The sequence below is a fragment of the Trachurus japonicus genome, chromosome 22 (genome assembly GCF_045865225.1).
Source record: "Trachurus japonicus isolate A0001 chromosome 22, Traja_1.0".
In the NCBI taxonomy this organism is placed as follows: domain Eukaryota; kingdom Metazoa; phylum Chordata; class Actinopteri; order Carangiformes; family Carangidae; genus Trachurus; species Trachurus japonicus.
In genome coordinates, this window is record NC_140928.1 from 1,955,216 (window position 1) to 1,974,230 (window position 19,015).

General features: G+C 42.9%; 2 protein-coding genes across 4 annotated transcripts; one reads left to right on the forward strand and one right to left on the reverse strand.

Annotated features, from left to right (window-relative positions):
* The first annotated feature begins 2,919 nt into the window (after nucleotides 1–2,919).
* LOC146963212 (nuclear factor 7, brain-like) lies at nucleotides 2,920–4,344 on the forward strand. The gene has a single exon (XM_085767690.1). The coding sequence runs from the start codon at nucleotides 2,920–2,922 to the stop codon at nucleotides 4,309–4,311; it is 1,392 nt and encodes a 463-aa protein (XP_085623816.1). The 3' UTR covers nucleotides 4,312–4,344.
* A 2,492-nt stretch (nucleotides 4,345–6,836) lies between these two features.
* On the reverse strand, nucleotides 6,837–17,554 carry egln3 (egl-9 family hypoxia-inducible factor 3). Of its 3 annotated transcripts, none has more exons than XM_085767699.1 (5): nucleotides 16,982–17,554; nucleotides 8,897–9,016; nucleotides 8,641–8,777; nucleotides 7,424–7,497; nucleotides 6,837–6,945 (listed from the first exon to the last, which is right to left on the reverse strand). In XM_085767699.1, exons 1-5 carry the CDS (start codon nucleotides 17,345–17,347, stop codon nucleotides 6,908–6,910), a joined length of 735 nt encoding a protein of 244 aa, XP_085623825.1. In that variant the 5' UTR covers nucleotides 17,348–17,554; the 3' UTR covers nucleotides 6,837–6,907. The 3 variants fall into 3 exon arrangements, with proteins under 3 accessions (XP_085623825.1, XP_085623826.1, XP_085623827.1); XM_085767700.1 differs by having other exon boundaries at nucleotides 6,837–6,942; nucleotides 16,982–17,527; XM_085767701.1 differs by lacking the exon at nucleotides 6,837–6,945 and having other exon boundaries at nucleotides 7,420–7,493; nucleotides 8,637–8,777; nucleotides 16,982–17,382.
* Nucleotides 17,555–19,015: the final 1,461 nt, after the last annotated feature.

Here is a 19,015-nt window from a genome sequence, read left to right on the forward strand (position 1 = left end):
AAGTTGTACCTGAAGCACATCCTGAAAAGGTTTGATTCTCAGACCTGTTGAATAAACGCTGAATTTCTGTTGTCCTGGTGTCTTGAACTGACTCCACCTCTCTCGGTTATCATTTCTTCACTGCAGGCCTGTGTTTGAAGTTCTCCATTAATGAATTCAGACTCTCTCGAATTAGAGTAAACTCTTTATGTGGTTCTGAGTTCCAGCCCAAACTGGATCTCTAATTTTATTTACAAGTAAACAGTTCTCTGATGTTCCTCCATCACTGAATACATGACACTTCTTATATCTTAAAAGAACACATTGCAGTATGAAATATATCTGTCCCACAGCTTTGAAGGCATCGTGTCTTGAGTCTCTTTCTGTCTGTAAACTTTGTCGAGTGCTTTCTGTCTCTCCACCTCCGTCTTGTTTGAAGTGAGCTGGAGGCGAAGCTTAAAGGTGCAGTCTGTGGTTTTCTTCCATCTCGGCAATAGAAATCAGCAGAGACAGAGAAAGATAAAGTATTGCACAAAAACATCACAAAGAAACAGGAAAGTCCCGAGCAGGGAGTTCTCTCCAGCCTGGACGCCGGTTGGAGCGATGAGGGGATGAAAATTCATCAGCTGAAGACTTCAAAACCCTCTCGACTCCTCCAGAGTCCAGAACGGATCAAAGCCACTTCTTTTTTTGTCGTTTTTCTCGCAGCTTTTCCGGGGAATCCAAGAGCCTGAGGGAGTCCTGCTGTCCTCTCCTACAGTTCATGGTGACAAACACCAGGTGGCAATGTTCTTCCATCTCGGCAATAGAAATCAGCAGAGACAGAGAAAGATAAAGTATTGCACAAAAACATCACAAAGAAACAGGAAAGTCCCGAGCAGCGGCCTATCCTTTATAGTTATTAATAATTTGATCAGTAAGTGATGATTATTTTTTCCCAGGACCTTCTTGCTGTGAGGCAACAGTGCTAACCACTGCGCCACCGTGCCGCGTGATGGGTGGAATAATGGGAGCTGGTGAGCAGAGTGGTATATTGAGTCCAGTGGGGCAAGAGTAGAAGCAGATGCATGTTTGTAAATAATGTCACCATAATCCACTATTTAAACCTGCATGAAAAATTATTTTAACACTTTTAACACATTTTATGGGTAGCTGAGTTACACAATAATCTTCAGGCCTGCTTTGTAATCAATTGAAGGATTATTTTTTTAGAAGGAGTTCAGAACAGTGACCAATAAAAGCGAATTCAGTCCGACACCACAGTGAGTGAGTTGTGTGTTTTTCAGTAGACAAGTTGTTTTTTTTTTGTTTTTTTTAAATGAGTGTGTATTGGAGCCACAGTGTTGTGGAGCCGGCCCCAGTGGTGTTGCACCTAATGTCACTTTGGCTTAATTCACTTTTCACCATCCCCAACCTACGCCCATTAGAAATAACATAAACTAAAATAAAACAAAAATACAGTTCTGACTGTCGGTTGTAGAAGCTGTGTGTTCGCCATTAGTTATATTTTTAGTGGAACTACACATTTAATCAGATTTTAAATCACACAGCTGCCTGTTGAGTTTCAGCAGACTGATGTGAGGGTGCCATCTTGTGGTGAAGATGAGCAGCTGCGTTATGAAACACATGCTGCAGATAGATCGGTGCAGTAACAGGGACATTGTCAGGACAGCACACTGAGGACACTCTGGTTTCCAAGTGCTGGGAGTTGTGTGCGTCTTAACAAGCAGCATAATTTGACGATATGTGGTTGTTTGAATTCTTCTAGTAATTGTCTCCTTTGTTATTTGTTCTATAGACCACATTCAACTCTCATCTGCCTAAGCCTGAATGGATGAACTGTACTGCTGTTACCATGACCCACTGTTATAAAGCAGCTTTGATTTATCTTGTGTCTACTTACTACAACTACTTGTCTACTTACTCAGTGACCTGTCTCTGCAGGACGAGTGGGATGGTAGGTTCAAAGGTGAGTCTCAACTCAACCACACAGCTTAAGTGCAAGGCCCGAACTCTAAGGGCTTCTCACAAAGGCCAGGAGACAAAAAACTAATTTACTCAAGTCCTGCGAGTTTGAAGTCCTGATAGGAACTATTTCTTCTGACTTTTCTGATTCATGTGTTCACAAAGCGAAACTAAACTGAGTTAATGTAACATCATCCTGCTTAAGTTTCAGTTTGACACAGCTCAGCCCCCTCACATGACTCACAGACTTAAACCAGGAAAGAGTTTGTTCTTCCTCAGTCCCAGAGACGCAAACTGAAGAAGAGACGATCAGATTCAGCTTCAGACCAAACTACCAACTTCCTGTGAGTGAGTCCAACTACAACACTGCTGCTTCAACCTGCTGACACTCCACACACTGAAGGTGAGTTTGACTAAAACCTGGACTCAGAGTCACAGTAAACTTCAGTCAAGTCAGTAGAGGAGGGAGGGGAGCCATGACTGACTCTACTTCCTGTCTGCTGTGTTTTCAGCTTCACCTAAGATATTTTCAATTAAAATGTTGTTTATCAACGTGGTTCTTTTTGTTGTGTCATTGGTGTTACTTTGCTTTGCACTATAATGAAATATTTTTATGGATAAAAACAGTTTAATGAGTATAATTTATAGATTTTAAGATGCTGACTCATGCTGGCTTTGAGCTAGCTTGGACACCATTTTGTGTAATTAGCCTGTTATAGATATTTGTCATTGGTGTTACTGTCATTGGTGTTACTGTGTGGTAACACCAACGACAGAAAACTAAATACGTATGATAGACTTTTTTTTTTTAAAGGAAAAAAAAGAAAAATATTCTAGTTGTCCATTATAGTTGGTAACATGGTGAGCATGCTAATAAATAGTTCCTGTTAAATTAAATTTGTGAAATCTGAATTAAAAATTTTAACTTATTTGACTCTGAAAATCACCATATTTTGATAATGACCCACAGACTCAATGGCTTCCAGACCAGAGGAGGATCTCTGCTGTCCGGTCTGTACGGAGGTCTTCAGAGATCCTGTTATTCTGTCCTGTAGCCACAGCTTCTGTAGAGACTGTCTGAAGAGATGGTGGAGAGAGAAACAAGATCCACTGTGTCCAGTTTGTAAGACAAGATCTTCAATTGATGATCCACCCTGCAACCTGGCATTGAAGAACCTGTGTGAGAGCTTCATACAGCAGAGAAAGAGATCTTCAGAGGCTTTCTGCAGTCTGCTCTCTGAGAAACTTAAACTCTTCTGTCTGGACCATCAGCAGCCAGTGTGTCTCATCTGCAGAGATTCAGAAAAACACACCAACCACAGATTCAAACCCATCGATGAAGCTGCTTCACAACTCAAGAAGGAACTTGAGGAAACTCTGGAGCCCTTAAAGAAGAAGTTAAAGGGTTTTGAAGAAGCTCAAGTGAAGTTTGATCAAACAGCAGAACACATTAAGGTCCAGGCCCGACACACAGAGAGGCAGATTAAGGAGCAGTTTAAGAAGCTTCACCAGTTTCTAGAAGAGGAAGAGGAGGCCAGGATGGCTGCACTGAGGGAGGAAGAGGAGCAGAAGAGTCAGAGGATGAAGGAGAAGATGGAGGCTCTGAGCAGAGAGATAGCAGCTCTTTCACACACAGTCAGAGCCACAGAGGACGAGCTGAGAGCTGAAGACGTCTCATTCCTGCTCAACTACAAGGCTGCAGTGGAAAGAGTCCAGCAGCGCCCCCTGCTGGAGGATCCACAGCTGGACTCAGGAGCTCTGATAGACCAGGCCAAACACCTGGGCAACCTGACCTTCAACATCTGGAACAAGATGAAGGACATGGTCTCCTACAGTCCTGTGGTTCTGGACCCAAACACTGCTGATCCAAGACTCATCCTGTCTGAAGATCTGACCAGTGGGAGAGAAGGAGACAAACAGCAGCTTCCTGACAATCCAGAGAGGTTTGATGATTTCTACCCTGTCCTGGGCTCTGAGGGTTTTAACTCAGGGACTCACAGCTGGGATGTCGAGGTTGGAGACAGTACATGGTGGGGACTGGGTGTGGTGAGAGAGTCTGTGCAGAGGAAGGGAAACAACCTATGGTCTGGATTGTGGGGAATACAGTTTTATAGAGGTGAATACTCAGCACATTCACCATCAACTCAATGGATTGATCTCCCAGAGCAGAAGAAGTTCCAGAGGATCAGAGTGAATCTGGACTTGAACAGAAGAAAACTGTCATTCTCTGATCCTGATACTAACACAGACATACACACCTTCACACACACTTTCACTGAGAAGATGTTTCCATATGTTGCCCCTGATGAAACCCCAATGAAGCTGTTACCAGTGAAGGTGTCAGTGACAGTGGAGCAGAGCAGTTAGAGATAAAGAAGATGATCATATTAATAATGTTGTTTATTTCTTAAAGGGAAAAGTCAGTGAATTGAACCTGTTATGCAGCATCTGTTATTACACTTATACTTTTTTTTAATTTTAATTTTTTACTACTTTTCATGTGTAAAATCATTTCAAATTTATGTTTGTTATGACTTTTGTTTGGGGTGATGAGCACCAGTTAACTGATGGCGATGGTGATAAAAAAAAGTTTTATTTTCAGTTCTGCTCCAAATGAAAAAATGTCCAACATATAAGTGATTATTGTTTAATGACATAATATGAAAAGTTTGTCTCGGTTCATACAAAACGATTAAAATGTATCAATGTGTGGGGTAATCACAAAAGGTGAATGTACATTTGTTCCTGTTTTTCATTAACATAATAAAATATTGTCTTGAGTTGGATTCATAATCTGCTTTGTCTTTAATGTCTCCTGCATCGACCACCCCCACCCCCAAGTAAATAAAAAAACAAAGATCACAGGTTCCCATTCTTTTTAATTAGCAGCAGAGGTGGAGTAAGTGTTAAGATGAAGTACTAACAACACACTGTGTACAATAACTCTGCACAGGTACAAGTACATCATTAGGAAAGTATTGGCTGATAAATCAGGTCAGTTCTGAAGCAGCATTTTACTGTTGTGGTTGGTCAAAGTGGTTTAACAACTTCGTACAAGGCTTCAACCAAAGATTACTTCTCTAATTCTAGATCAGTTGTTGACTATTTAATGGAGAAATGGGTAAAAACATGAATCATTGGGTGTTTTCACAGTGTGGTATTGGTATTGATGCACAAAAGATCAGAAAATAGAGAAACACCAAGGTACCAGAACTTCATTTCAGTGTAAAAATGATTCAAACACAAAGAAAAAGCAACAAATTGAAGCCGGAGCTGTGAAAAATGAATAAAACCATGATATAAATGAAGTTAAACAACTTAGGGTCCAGTTACAAAAACTAAACTGTATTATATGAATATATATGTGTCTTTGTATTTTCTCATTTCTAAGCAAGCAAACTTCCATTTTCAGCCAAATTGGAACAAGGTATTCCGGATGCCCGTCTCCCCAGCAACGTTTCCCAGCTCCTTCTGGAGGATCTCAAGGCGTTCCCAGGCCAGATTATACATATAATTCTTCCAACAAGCTCTAGGTCTAACCCGAGGGCTCCTCCCAGGACGGATTCCCATCAGCTGCCCCAACCACCTCGGCTCTACCCAATGCTCTGCTGCATGTCTTATCCCTCTGCGCTCAGACACCCCAGAGAAGGAAACTAATTTCGACCAACAGATTGAACCTATTCAAACTCAGATTTTTGGTCACCAGATCAAAGACCAAAGATGGAGTCGTAAATCAAGAGCTTTACCTTCCAGCTCAACTCCATCTTTGAGTAGCATGTCTCTGCAGACCTGGAGCCTGCAGCTTCAGGACATTCAGGCCTGTCTGACGACCATAGATCTTGGACCTTAGTTTCTAGTGGCACTGATAACGGTACACTACCCCTCATTCTACCGTTGTTGTTAGATGGCACCAGAAACCATGGTCCTATAGAGCTGTGGTTCTACTGTGGTCCGGTACAACCCCCATTTCCCTGTTGATGCCGACCCCATCCACCTGCCAATCCCTCCTGATGCAGTTGTCAGATAAATGTTGTGGTGTAGTTTCAATGCAATTTCCTCAACACTGAGCTGGAATGAATAGTTTGATTGGTATTTAGTACAAATTTAGTTCCTTTAAGTTGTACCTGAAGCACATCCTGAAAAGGTTTGATTCTCAGACCTGTTGAATAAATGCTGAATTTCTGTTGTCATGGTGTCTTGAACTGACTCCACCTCTCTCAGTTACCGTATAATTTCTTCACTGCAGGCCTGTGTTTGAAGTTCTCCATTAATGAATTCAGACTCTCTCAAATCAGATTAGACTCTTTATGTGGTTCTGAGTTCCAGCCCAAACTGGATCTCTAATTTTATTTACAAGTAAACAGTTCTCTGATGTTCCTCCATCACTGAATACATGACACTTCTTATATCTTAAAAGAACACATTGCAGTATGAAATATATCTGTCACGCAGCTTTGAAGGCATCGTGTCTTGAGTCTCTTTCTGTCGGTAAACTTTGTCGAGTGCTTTCTGTCTCTCCAACTCCGTCTTGTTTGAAGCGAGCTGAAGGCGAAGCTTAAAGGTGCAGTCTGTGTTTTTTCTTCCATCTCGGCAATAGAAATCAGCAGAGACAGAGAAAGATAAAGTATTGCACAAAAACATCACAAAGAAACAGGAAAGTCCCGAGCAGCTGTCGGGCACCTGAACCCATTGTCCATCAGGTTTCCAGCAGTGCTCAGAGCAGTGCAGGCAGGGAGTTCTCTCCAGCCTGGACGCCGGTTGGAGCGATGAGGGGATGAAAATTCATCAGCTGAAGACTTTAAAACCCTCTCAACTCCTCCAGAGTCCAGGACGGATCAAAGCGACTTCTTTTTTTGTCGTTTTTCTCGCAGCTTTTCCGGGGAATCCAAGAGCCTGAGGGAGTCCTGCTGTCCTCTCCTGCAGTTCATGGTGACAAACACCAGGTGGCGATGTTTCCTCACAGTCAGCCAGAGTTGCTGCCTTGCTTCCCAGTGGACGCTGCTGAGACACAACAGACACACAAGCATGAAGGGACACTCTTTGAAACTTGTTTTGAAGGGGATGGGTGATGTCAAGAGGATCGGTAAAGAGTGGTGACACTACAGCTGCAGCTCGGCCTTTTGAAAGGACACACAATCAAAACATGTTCAGTCCCCTTCCTGTCCTGTCTGCAGAAACTTACACTACAACATTTCAGGGCCTTTGTAGTGTCATTACCTACAAAATACAGTAAAACCCAACCTGAACTTCCTGTAATCATCCATTTTTAGCAGTAAAGTGGATGTAGTTTCAGGGCTACTGTCCTAAAGTTGCCTTTCTAGGACCCTTGTTTGGGTAGGGTCAGGTAGAGGACAAAGATAGGGGTCTTAAAGGGCTCATCTATTGTGCACTAAACGTATGGACCAATGGATGGATACCAGAGAAAGTGTCAGATGAATTAAACTAAGCAACAATTTGTTGTGCGAATGTGTGTTTGTACCTGTCAAGTCTTTGAAGCGCCTCTTGGCCTCAGCTCGCTCCTCAGAATCAAAATACCAAACGGTGATGGCGTACCTGCAACACAAACACTGAGGGTTAAAGCAGATATCAGTGGAATGTTTTTGTTAATATAAGTCCTAAATAGTCCTATTTTCCGTCAGAAATCACTTACATGAAGTATTTCAGCCTAAACACGAGTCTCTCCGTCACTCTGCTCTGCTGTAACCCGAGGAGAAAATTTTCCTTGTGGGATACAAGTGTTATCCAATGAGGGGAGAGAACGGCATGAAGGGCTGTGTGTGCAGCCAAGGGATGCGCGTGAATGTGGTGACGTAGCACGAGGACCAATTGATGCCTGACAAGGGCGGGGGCTGCTAACTCATGGTGCGTTCAAGGAAACTCGTACTTTGTGTTTTTCCTTCCTGTGAAGTCATACCAGTTCGATCTGGTACGAGTTCACGGGTCGGAAGTTACGAGTGGCCGTTATAGGGAACTTTCACAGACAACAGGACGGTAAAAACACGAGCTACGGGTTACCCGGAACGCTACCAAGTCGTAGTTGTGACTTGAAGCTGTAACTTACGGTTTCAAAAGCCTGCCTTGAACACAGCATTAGCCGAAACGGCCGTGCCGATGATATCTGCTTTAATGAAGCTCTACATTTGACTTGTGTGTTTACTTGCAATGCTTTTCATGTTTCTGGACTCTCCGGCCTCAATCCTGTGTTGTTGAGTTGGCATTGGATAATGTGGACTTTGATAAAACACCATCTTTGGTCTTCATGTATTTTGTTTCGACTACCTTCATGGCTTTTGGTAATGACTGAATAAGACTGAGGGATTTTCTAACTTGGCCATGTTTGAAATGACCAATCGTGTCAAGGAGGAGGTTGAGACTTTAGGGGCTTTACGCTCATGGGGAGGAAAGGAACTAAACTGTGTCTTCAATTATCAAACAGTACTGTTCTGTGTGTGAAATGTGAGTGTTATTACACAATCCCGCCAGCAGGTGGAGCCATTCGACAGTAGATAGAGGTTTACTGTCTCAACAGACCCATGTTTCTGTGGTTGACACTTTTCATACTGGTAAGTTTTCTGGATTTTTACAATATTGTTTGTCACTTTTAACCAGACAAACCTCCTCCTGTCATTGGTCAGGATTGGTACCTGACTGATTGATTGATTCGTTAATTGATTGATTGACTGATTGATCAGTTACCTGGTGGCGTAGGAGGGCTGCACCTCATGTGGGTTCCGGCGGTCGGACCAGAAGACAAGAAGCCGGTCAAAAAGCGGTTTGATGTCGGCCACGTAGTTCTTCCCTTCAGGAAAGATCCTGAGGACGCCGCCGTGCTCCTGAGATACGACAACGACACAAAACACAAAGATTCAAACGTCTGAACAATAATAACAACAACATCAACCCAGTAACAACCAGCGACTGTAGGTCAGAGGTGACAACAAACGCAACGCACCGTGGCGTTCCAGTTCTTGTTGAGGTAGTAGATGCAGGTGATGCAGCGTCCGTCGCTGTTGGGGTTGTCCACATGTTTGACGTATCCGGCTCCGTTTCCCGGGTAACATGCCACCATGGCCTGAACACACAAGACAAGACAAGACAAGAGACATTTCATTGGACGTTGGTTTGACACAAAGTCATCGGAGGCAGATGCCAAAAAACAAAACCAAAGAAGAAGAAGTGGCGTTCTGTAAAGGACCTGCTACTGACCCAAATGTTGAACTGTTGAAGACCAGTTGTGTTAAGAGACATGATTACATAAGCTTCCTGTGTGTGTGTGTGTGTGTGTGGGTGGTTATTTGCTAATATTTCTTGCGAACATCAGGGGTGTGTGTTGTGGTTGTGTGCCTACGGCCTCAGTTGCACGTACACAAATTGCATGCATGTGTGTTCATGTTTGCTGGCTGCCTGTGTGTGTGTGTGTGTATGTGTGTGTCTGTGTGTGCGTGTACGTGCAGATGGTCAGTGTTTGGAAACTGGATCGTCCACTTGTGTAGTCGCAGGTCGAAGCCTTTGTGTGACTCGGCGAGGACTCGGAAATCTGTGTTCAGAGACTCATGCTGTCAATCAATATGTAGCCCCGCCCACCACCTGATGTGACATCCATCCACAAACTCACATCTGGACTACTTTAACTGAACATTAGGCCGATCTGTCAAACAGCTGTTTACTACATTTTATCGACTGTATTCCTATGCACACAGGTCATCATGGAAACAACCCTTTCAATTTCATTTTCACCCCCATATTTTGGGGTGGGGGTTGGTGGTAGTGGTAGTGGTGGTGGTGAAAGTTGTGGTGGTTGTGGGGTTTCCCTGCGTCCCCTCCTCCCCCGCAGCACCACGGCCTTTCGACCCAAACAGGAAGTGTCTGATAAGCCGACGATTATCCAACCTGAGACTGTGTCAAAGTCAACAAAGGCTCAAACTGTGAGTTTCCTCCCAGGAAAAACAAAGAGCAGCTGCCTCTATGCACACGCACAAGACCCCGCCCCCTTGTGAGGTCACTGCTGCTCTCTTCATAACTTCACTGTCTATGAAACTAAAACTATTTTAATGATGCAAACTCGCAACTCTGAATCTTCCAGTTGAAAACTCCAACTTCCGACTTCAAAGCGTTCGAGATGCACTACGCCAGAATAATCAAAAATATGGCAGACAGACCGTGCTGGCTGCCATGTGGTGTCGCCATGTTTTTACGTTCAGTGGCAGCGTGACGGTAGGTAACCACGGAAACTCAGCGGAGACACCGGAGCTGTCGGCTCAGGTGGAGGTGGCGTCTGTGAGAAGTCACCGCGGTAACGCAGTGAGGAGGAATGGAGCGTTACACTGATGCTGCATTGCAAAACTCAAAATCTTTCCAAGAATATTTGTCTAATTTCTTGTCAAAACTAATCTCTTTCCACTTAAAATAAGACTCAAAATCTGCCAATGAACTTGTTTTTAGATCATTTTCACTTCTTTCAAACTAATTTTCACTTGAAATAAGTAGAAAAATCTGCCAATGAAAGCAAGTTTTTTGTGCTTGTAATAAGAAAGAAAAACTTGCTCCACTATCAGATTTTTCTACTTATTTCAAGTAAAAATTTGCTTGAAAGAAGTAAAAAGTGTCTAAAAACAAGCTACTTTTTAACGTGATTAGTCTTATTTTAAGTAGAATGAGATTGTTTTGACTAGAAATAAGACAAATGTTCTTGGTAAGAGTTTGAGTTTTTGCAGTGTGCATTCACCTGCAGTCGGGCAGACGGCCGTCGCTAACAAACCAGATGTCATTTTAGTCACAGAAGTCCAGAGAAAGCCGGTAAAACAATACCACATCGCCATGACAACATATTGTCATGTGTATTGTTTCACCTCGTGCTGACGGACCACTTGTTTACATAGAGGCTTGTTTATGCCGTTACGTGCAGCGGCTGTCGTCCGTCTGCCATCTGCCCAATTTCAGGTGAATGCAGCATGAAAAATACCATTGAGTTGCTTGTGATATACAACCACAACGCTAGATGGGAGGAATTCCTACACAGTGTAGCTTTCAGATGTTACTTTCTGACATGAAGGTTTTTCACAGAAGAAGCAGGATCATGAGTCAATACGAGATGCAACAACAACAACAGCAGCACTGCGTCATGTGACGTGCGTGTCTTGCCCATAGACTGTAAAAAATATGGACGTAGCATCCGTGACGTCACCCATTGGTTTTGGGGAGTCGTTTTTGTGACTCCAACATGGCGGCCTGAACAGCGCCATGTTGGATTGGCCGGCCGAGAACCCGCCCACTGGCCTCGAAGCAGCTGTCCACGGAGCTGCTCGGACCTGTCACTCAACGTTTCCGCGCCCTAATTGGCCAGAATTTTAACCTAATAACAGTAAAACGGTAGAGTTAAAAAAAAATTCACCCCCCTCAGAGTGTGTGCGGGGGTAGAAACTATCGGTTGAGACGAAGAAACGTTCTGACACCAGGCTTTTAACATGTTTATTGAGGATGTAAAGTCGGTGATTTTAACATGGGGGTCTATGAGGAATGCTGCTTTCTGACACCAGCCCCCAGAGGAAGAAGAGGGGATTGCAGTTTGTTGAACGCGGAAGTGACTTCACTTCTCAGACCCACAACTGCCCCCTTGGTGCCGCCGCCTCAAACTCACATCGCACGCAGCCCCCCCCTGTCCACGCCAGCTTTTACAGCGACATATGCGCTCACCTGGGCGTGCACCTGCAGCCACAGACTGTGAGCACGTAGCCCTGCGCCGCCGCCGCCGCACGCTCCATAAACTCTGACATCCTTCTCACTTCCTGCTCTTTACAATCATGGACACGCAACTCCACTTCATACAGGAAGGTCACGGCGTGGATTAACCCTCATCATCATCATCATCATCAGACACACGGCTCAATGCAACGACAACAGCAACGACACACACCTCACTGACGTCTGTGTTTACACACGCTTCACATGCAACCACATGGATGGACTGGGCCCCCGTCAGCGAGTTGATAAAGAGCTGCTCTGAAAACCACAGGCGGCTGCACCGAGGGGAAGTATAGGGAGCTCACGTGACGCCACCACTGAGGCACGTACACACACTAGACACACACAAACACACACACACACGTACACATCGTCATCATCATCATCGTGCAACCTTGAAATACGTGGGCGGGGCCGAGAGGAAATGATACCGTGGAAAACAAAACGCCTCCGAGAGCCGTTTAGGAGTTAAACTTCATCTTATCTTATTCTATTAGAGAGGAGGAGGGGGGAGGAGAGGGGGATTGTGGGAGTGCGGGGAGGTTTCTGTGTGTGTGTGTGTGTGTGTGTGTGTGTGTGTGTGTGTGTGTGTGTCTGTGTGTGTGTGTGTGTGTGTGTGTGTGTGTGTGTGTGTGTGTGTGCAGGGCTTTGGCAGGTTTCCAGGCTGCTGACGGTTTAATGACAGAGCTACGTGAGGAGCGTGAGGCTGCAGTCTGGACCCGACACAAACCTCCAGGACCGATCCACCTCAGCTCCGTGGTTCTCAGACTGCAGGGGTCGTGACCCCGTGACCCTGTGACCCCCCCACAAAGGGTCACACGACAAATTCAAAAGGTCACAAAGTTCGTGGACAAAACAGGACGCCTCTACGGAGTCATTCTGGTGACAAATCACTGTAGAGCTTCAGATTAAATTGGGATGTAACGATGACTTGTTTTCACAAAAATGCCACAATTATTTAATGGTAAAGGTTTCTAAATACCGTCACTTTCCCAAAACGATTATGTTGGAACCGTGTCGGCAGATCAGTGCAACACGCACAGAACAAAAACAAAGTTACACAACAACAGTAAGAAAAAAAAAAGGTTAAAAAAAACGTCAAACATTTCCTCTGAAGGATTAATAATTGGTCCTATATTAATAGATGCTTTATAAATATTGCTATCAATCGATTAAAATATTTAATCATGACTAATCTCATGAATGTCATAGTTAACTTGCGATTAATCACACATTTATTCTAAATGTCCCTTGAATGATCATTTTAATACTCTTATCAACATGGAAGTGGATAGGCTTGCTTTGTGCAAATGTTTTTTTTATTGAAAACAACAAAGTGTAGTTTTATATTTCACACTAACATTCTCACTTTGAGAACTCATTCACATTTGAAACAAAATGTGTTCAACTCTCTCACGCCGTTTAGATAAATAAACACAAATAAGCTACAGACGCACACACATTGGCCTCTCGTATTCGCCAATGTTTAGCTGTTTTATTTTGAAAATTGTTTTATTTTTGAAAACTGACCAGATTCTCTTGTGTTTCTATTTGATTTTACACATTCATAGTGTTGCGAAATTATTTATTATAATAATCGTGACATCCCAAGTTTCAGATTAAACCTTCTCAGCCTCAAAGACTAAAATCCATCAACCAGTCGATCAGCTGATCAACAGGTGACTCGTCCACCTGTTTCACCTGAAAGCTGCTGCTCCGATTGGATCCCTCCGGACACAGTCGGCCAATCAGAGCAGAGAGAGAAGTTTATTACAGTAAACGTTGGTTCGGTTTTCCAGACAATAACTCTCTTATCCTGCTGCTCATCGGTGTGTGTGTGTGTGTGTGTTGATTCTCCTGCAGCATGTGTGTGTGTGTGTGTGTGTGTGAGTGTGTGTGTGTGTGTGTGTGTGTGTGTGTGTGTGTGTGTGTGTGTGTGTGTGTGTGTGTGCTCCTATTGTAACTGGGTTGACCTGTTTTCTTAAGAACTTCCATCTGATAACACACAGACACACACATGTGATAAGGGCTCAGTGTGTTGTTGCTGCTGCACGTGAAGATGGGAGAGTGTGTGTGTGTGTGTGTGAGCAGAGGAAGTCAGGATACAGTAAATCAGTGTGTGTGTGTGTGTGTGTGTGTACGTGTGAGCGGGGCGGGCGAGAGCATGACTGAGCACTGAGGAGAAGAGAGAGAGGGAGGGAGGGAATAATTGAATAAGTGGGAGAGTGTGTACGTGAGAATGTCGGCATGAGCTCTCATGAACAGGTGTGTGTGTGTGTGTGCGTGTGTGTGTGTGTGTGTGTGTGTGTGTGTGTGTGTGACTCATACACACACACACATACACACACATATGTTTCCCTGTGTATTGTCTCAGCAGCTTCTTTTCCCTGATAAGACGAGAAACAAACTAAATGAAACTTTTGGGATTTGAAGCCGGAGAATCTGAACGTGACTGAACTTTAACTTTAACGGTGTAAAAACTGAAACGTGAAACGAACAAAACTACACAACATGAAGTCGTCTCAGTGAAAACTAGACTAAAGACCAACAACAGACCGGACAGAAAGGTAAACAAAGACGACAGGAAGTGTAAATGTGACTCATTAATGAACTTTTTGACAATAAACAATAAGGCTATAATTAAAGTACTTGGGTTGTTGACTCTCTGCAGGATTCATTTGTTTAGTCACATTTTAACAGAACATGAAACTAAATTAAAAACTCATTTAAAAACATGAAAAATATCTTTAAAAACTGTTTTGTACATTTTATATTCATGTTGGTTTTTTGACATTTGAACCTTTTTAACCAAAGTTAGGCTTTTTTTTTTGCTGTGTTTCTATATTTAAATGTTAATGCACTGAACAGGACTAAAAAAAACATGTGGCACATTACGTCACACGTGTTAATAATAAACTAAATGTTGTATTGGAAATCTTAATCAACATTTCTTCCACATTTGAGTCCAGATTGATTTTCCTGTTAATAGTCAGATGTTTATGAAGAAACAGCAGTTAAACCACCTGACTCCAGCTCACATCACGAGTCACGACATCGACCTGTGTATATTTATATATAATTTAAGAAAAAACATGTCAGTATAGGCTATATTTTCTTATTTCCTACTGTAACCCACACTCTTATTTTAACTCAATGTATTGTTGTTGTGGTTTTTAGATTCTGTTCTTCAGTGTAATTCGTGCTGTTTTGTTTTGTTTGGTGAGCCGAAAGCAATTTTCCACCCCATGTGGACAATAAAGAATTATTCTATTCTATTGTATTCTATTGTATTCTATTGTATTCTATTCTATTCTATGTATCTACTAAATTTTTGTGAACACATCTGGATATAATCAAGTTTATTTTTACTGTGTTTTGTCTTTTTTGCCGGGACATACTGCTGACTTTGGTGTGACACAATATGACATAACACCTACATTTTATATAGTATAATAAATAAATGTATATTATTTATAACTAAAGAGGATGAATAAGTCCGCACACCAAAAAGCTCCCTTTGAAAAGGATTTATTTGCAAGTGACGTTTCGAGCAGGACGCTCTTTCTCAAACTGCTGTGCTGCTATTATTTATAACTGTAAATAATATAAATACCGGTAATACATATTTTACATATGTTTAAATTTGGACATTTGTTAGTTTGTGCACTCCAAAATAAAAGCCGGAAAGTTACCGTAATACCCTTTGTTTACTTTTATATCACTAATATAAATATAAAGGTGTAATAAATGGTTTATAAGACGGACGGAGCTTCACAGTGAAGCAACGCTCATGTTTTCCCAGGAACAGGAAGCAGATTCCCAGGTATTCACCTCAGAGGTCACGAGGTCAACGCCACACCGGGTCCTTCCTGGAGCGTGCGCTCTGGTTCTGGCCCTGAAAAGGCCCCCGACCGAGAAGAACAGGAAGTCCTGACTCTCCGGCCTCTTTAACTCACACACACACACACACTCCTCTGGAGCTGGTTGTAGTTTTATTTTGAAAAAACAATAACAACAAAAAGGAACAATGGGCTTTCACATTTCCCATCAGCCACTGGGCCACAGTTTCCCGAGTCTGACTCTAGAGGAAACATCCCCTATTGATGAACAGGCCACGCCCACTTCCATCAATCAATATGATGCTGCACCTTTCCATGTTTTCTTCAATAACTTCTCATTAATTCTGAATACGGTCATATCTCCACTGAATATGACACACACACACACACACACACCCACATATTTAAAAATGTATGTGAAATATGACAAAATAAAAGCACAAATCCAAGACCAAGACCAAACCAATACAAGTCCATTTCCAAGACCACCACTGTCTCCAGCCCCGGTCCTCATAATAACCACGTGTCTTGATATTTACATTATTCCTCCTCAGATTAAAAAGAAAAGATGATTTGATGTAAAATCTAAACCATATTTAATGTAAACAAAGTTTGGATTGAACAGAAGAACACAGCACAGAACCTGCTGAAGTCTCCGCCCACTGTTGTCATGGTGACACCAAGTTGTTCACATCATGGTTTTAACACAAGCAGATACTTTAGTGCAACTATTTGAATTATCTGGAACTTAGGCCTATTGAATTACATAATATGAACTATATGAAATTATATGAACATATTTGTTGTACAATGTCTCTATATATAATGATATTGTAAACACACACTCAAACATATGCATCCACCTTCTTTTCTTTTTCTTTTGCATTGTCTTAGAAGTTGGATAACTTTATTTTTAAGTTTTCATTATCAGGTAGGCCTATTGTTGGGATTTTTCAACCAATTTTGATTTCTAAACTCTTCCTAAGTTTAAAAAGTAGTGTTGTGTTGTTTTAAAATGAATGTGAACTTGTTTTCTTTGCATTATAGTACAAGGTCTGAAAACACCAGAATTGTTTTTTGTTATTTTGACCTGTTGCCATTTTCTGCAAATAAATAAATGCTCTAAATGACAATATTTTTATTTCCAATTTGGGAGAAATTGTGTCAGTAGGTTATAGAATGAAACAAAAGTGTTCATTTTACTCAAACACATAGCTATGAATAGTAAAACCAGAGGAACTGGTCATTTTGAAGTGGTCTCTGCATATTTTCCAGAGCTGTAGGCTATACACCCTACTTTTATTTTTCTTTCGCATTGCCTTAGTTGGATAACTGTATTTTTCAAGTTTTCATTATCGAAGGAGTGGTTGACAAACAGGTAAAACTGTATTTGAATAGACTATAAACATGATATAAATATAGATATAGATAGATGTGGGTGTGAGTCTCGGTCTTACCTTGGACCTCTCGCGGATCGCCTTGGTTCCGAGGCGGCTCGCGCACAGGGCGATGAGCTTATCGATGAGGTTGAGCAGGAAGCTGATCGCCTCGCAGCCGCGCTCCGAGCCGCTCACCCAGGCGATCTTGTCCCCTCTGATCCTCCTGCGGTGGACGACGTCGTCCGACCCCGAGCCGGCGAGGCGGCCGTCCTGCAGCGCGCCGGACCGGTGCATGTCCATCACCTGCTCCAGCACCGCGCCGCCGGCCACGTGCCCGAGCAGCGCGTCCACGTAGCAGAAGCCGTGGGACAGCAGGGCCGGCACGATCCGCTCCAGAGCCAGGCGCTCCAAGTCCGCGTCCGAGACCTGCTCGATGAACGGCATCTCAGAGTGTCTGGGTGGTTGAGTTGAGGCTGAGAAGAACCGGAGGAAACAGCGGGGTGACGCAGCGACAGCGGCCGGGACTCGGCGCTCGGAGCTCGGACTCACGACTCAACTCGGTCCCGCTGAAAGTCAACCGGTCTCTGACTGCGGCTCAGACTGAGAAGAAGAATCCAACTTCATGTTGTTACAGAGCTTCTTATTGGAGCCGCGTCAGGCCAGCCGGCGTGCACACGCACCACGTCCGGTCAGCACCTTTCAAAATAAGAGTCGGGTCGTTTTCCTACAGTGGGGGCACTTAAAAGTGATTAAAGGGCTGGACCATGGATGAAAAGTCATAACATTAGGAGAATAAAGTCGTAAATTTACGAGAATAAAGTCGTACATTTCCTACGAGAAAAAAGTCATAACATTAGGAGAATAAAGTCGTAAATTTACGTGAATAAAGTCGTACATTTCCTACGAGAAAAAAGTCATAACATTAGGAGAATAAAGTCGTAAATTTATGCGAATAAAGTCGTACATTTCCTACGAGAAAAAAGTCATAACATTAGGAGAATAAAGTCGTAAATTTACGAGAATAAAGTCGTACATTTCCTACGAGAAAAAAGTCATAACATTAGGAGAATAAAGTCATAAATTTACGAGAATAAAGTCGTACATTTCCTACGAGAAAAAAGTTATAACATTACGAGAATAAATCGTACATTTCCTACGAGAAAAAAGTTATAACATTACGAGAATAAAGTCGTAAATTTACGAGAATAAGTCGTGAATTTACAACTAGAAGTTTGAAGTTTGTGATATTTTTTTTGTCAAAGTGGCCCTAATACTCCGTCGTAGAATAGCCTAAACCAGGGGTTCCTAAACTTTTCAGCCCCCGACCCCCAAAGTAACAGAGCTGTGACCCCGACTATCCCTGGAGGTGGTGACATGTGCATAGAGCAACACTCATTAAAGGGACAACCAGGAGTTTTGGAAAAGTGAAGTGTTTCCACACTACATTTATGAGCCTCCGCACCGTGAAATTCTTTGACCGGTGCAAGACAGACTCATGTTTTCATTCATCAAGAATTAAAGTCCGAGGTTGGAAGACAATCACATACCGTCGTAGTTCCCACCATAAACGGAGATTCGGCGGCGTTATTCTCATGACTCGCCACGAAACCGAAAGTAAAGAAACGCTGGTCGGCTCGCCCAGCATTTCCACCACCACTAATAATAATAAAATAACCATAGAGACAAAACCATAGATTTATCTAAAATGGAGCCATTAACAAGTGGTAACATAGATTCATCCACGTTAATATGAGACTTTTTTATAACCAAATAGAAACTCCTCGCTGTCCCTTTAACGGGCATAACGACTACACAACAACAGCCTTACAACAATATATACTCTGAAGCTGTTTCATGGAGGTACAAATGTATAGTTGAAGTGAAAATCCTGCATTAATTCCTCTTTAACCTATAGTTAAAGCACAGGAACCACCAAGGACGTGCAGGACAGGCTATGCCAACTCTGTGCTTTTAATTTGACAGCCCCCAGTGACGGACTTCCGGTGCCAGTGCCAGCTGCTTCACTGTGGAGGCTGAGATGAAGCAGAGGGAGTGAGACGTGCTGGATGTGATGTACACAGAGGGGGGAGGAGGAGGAGGGAGGGGGGGGGG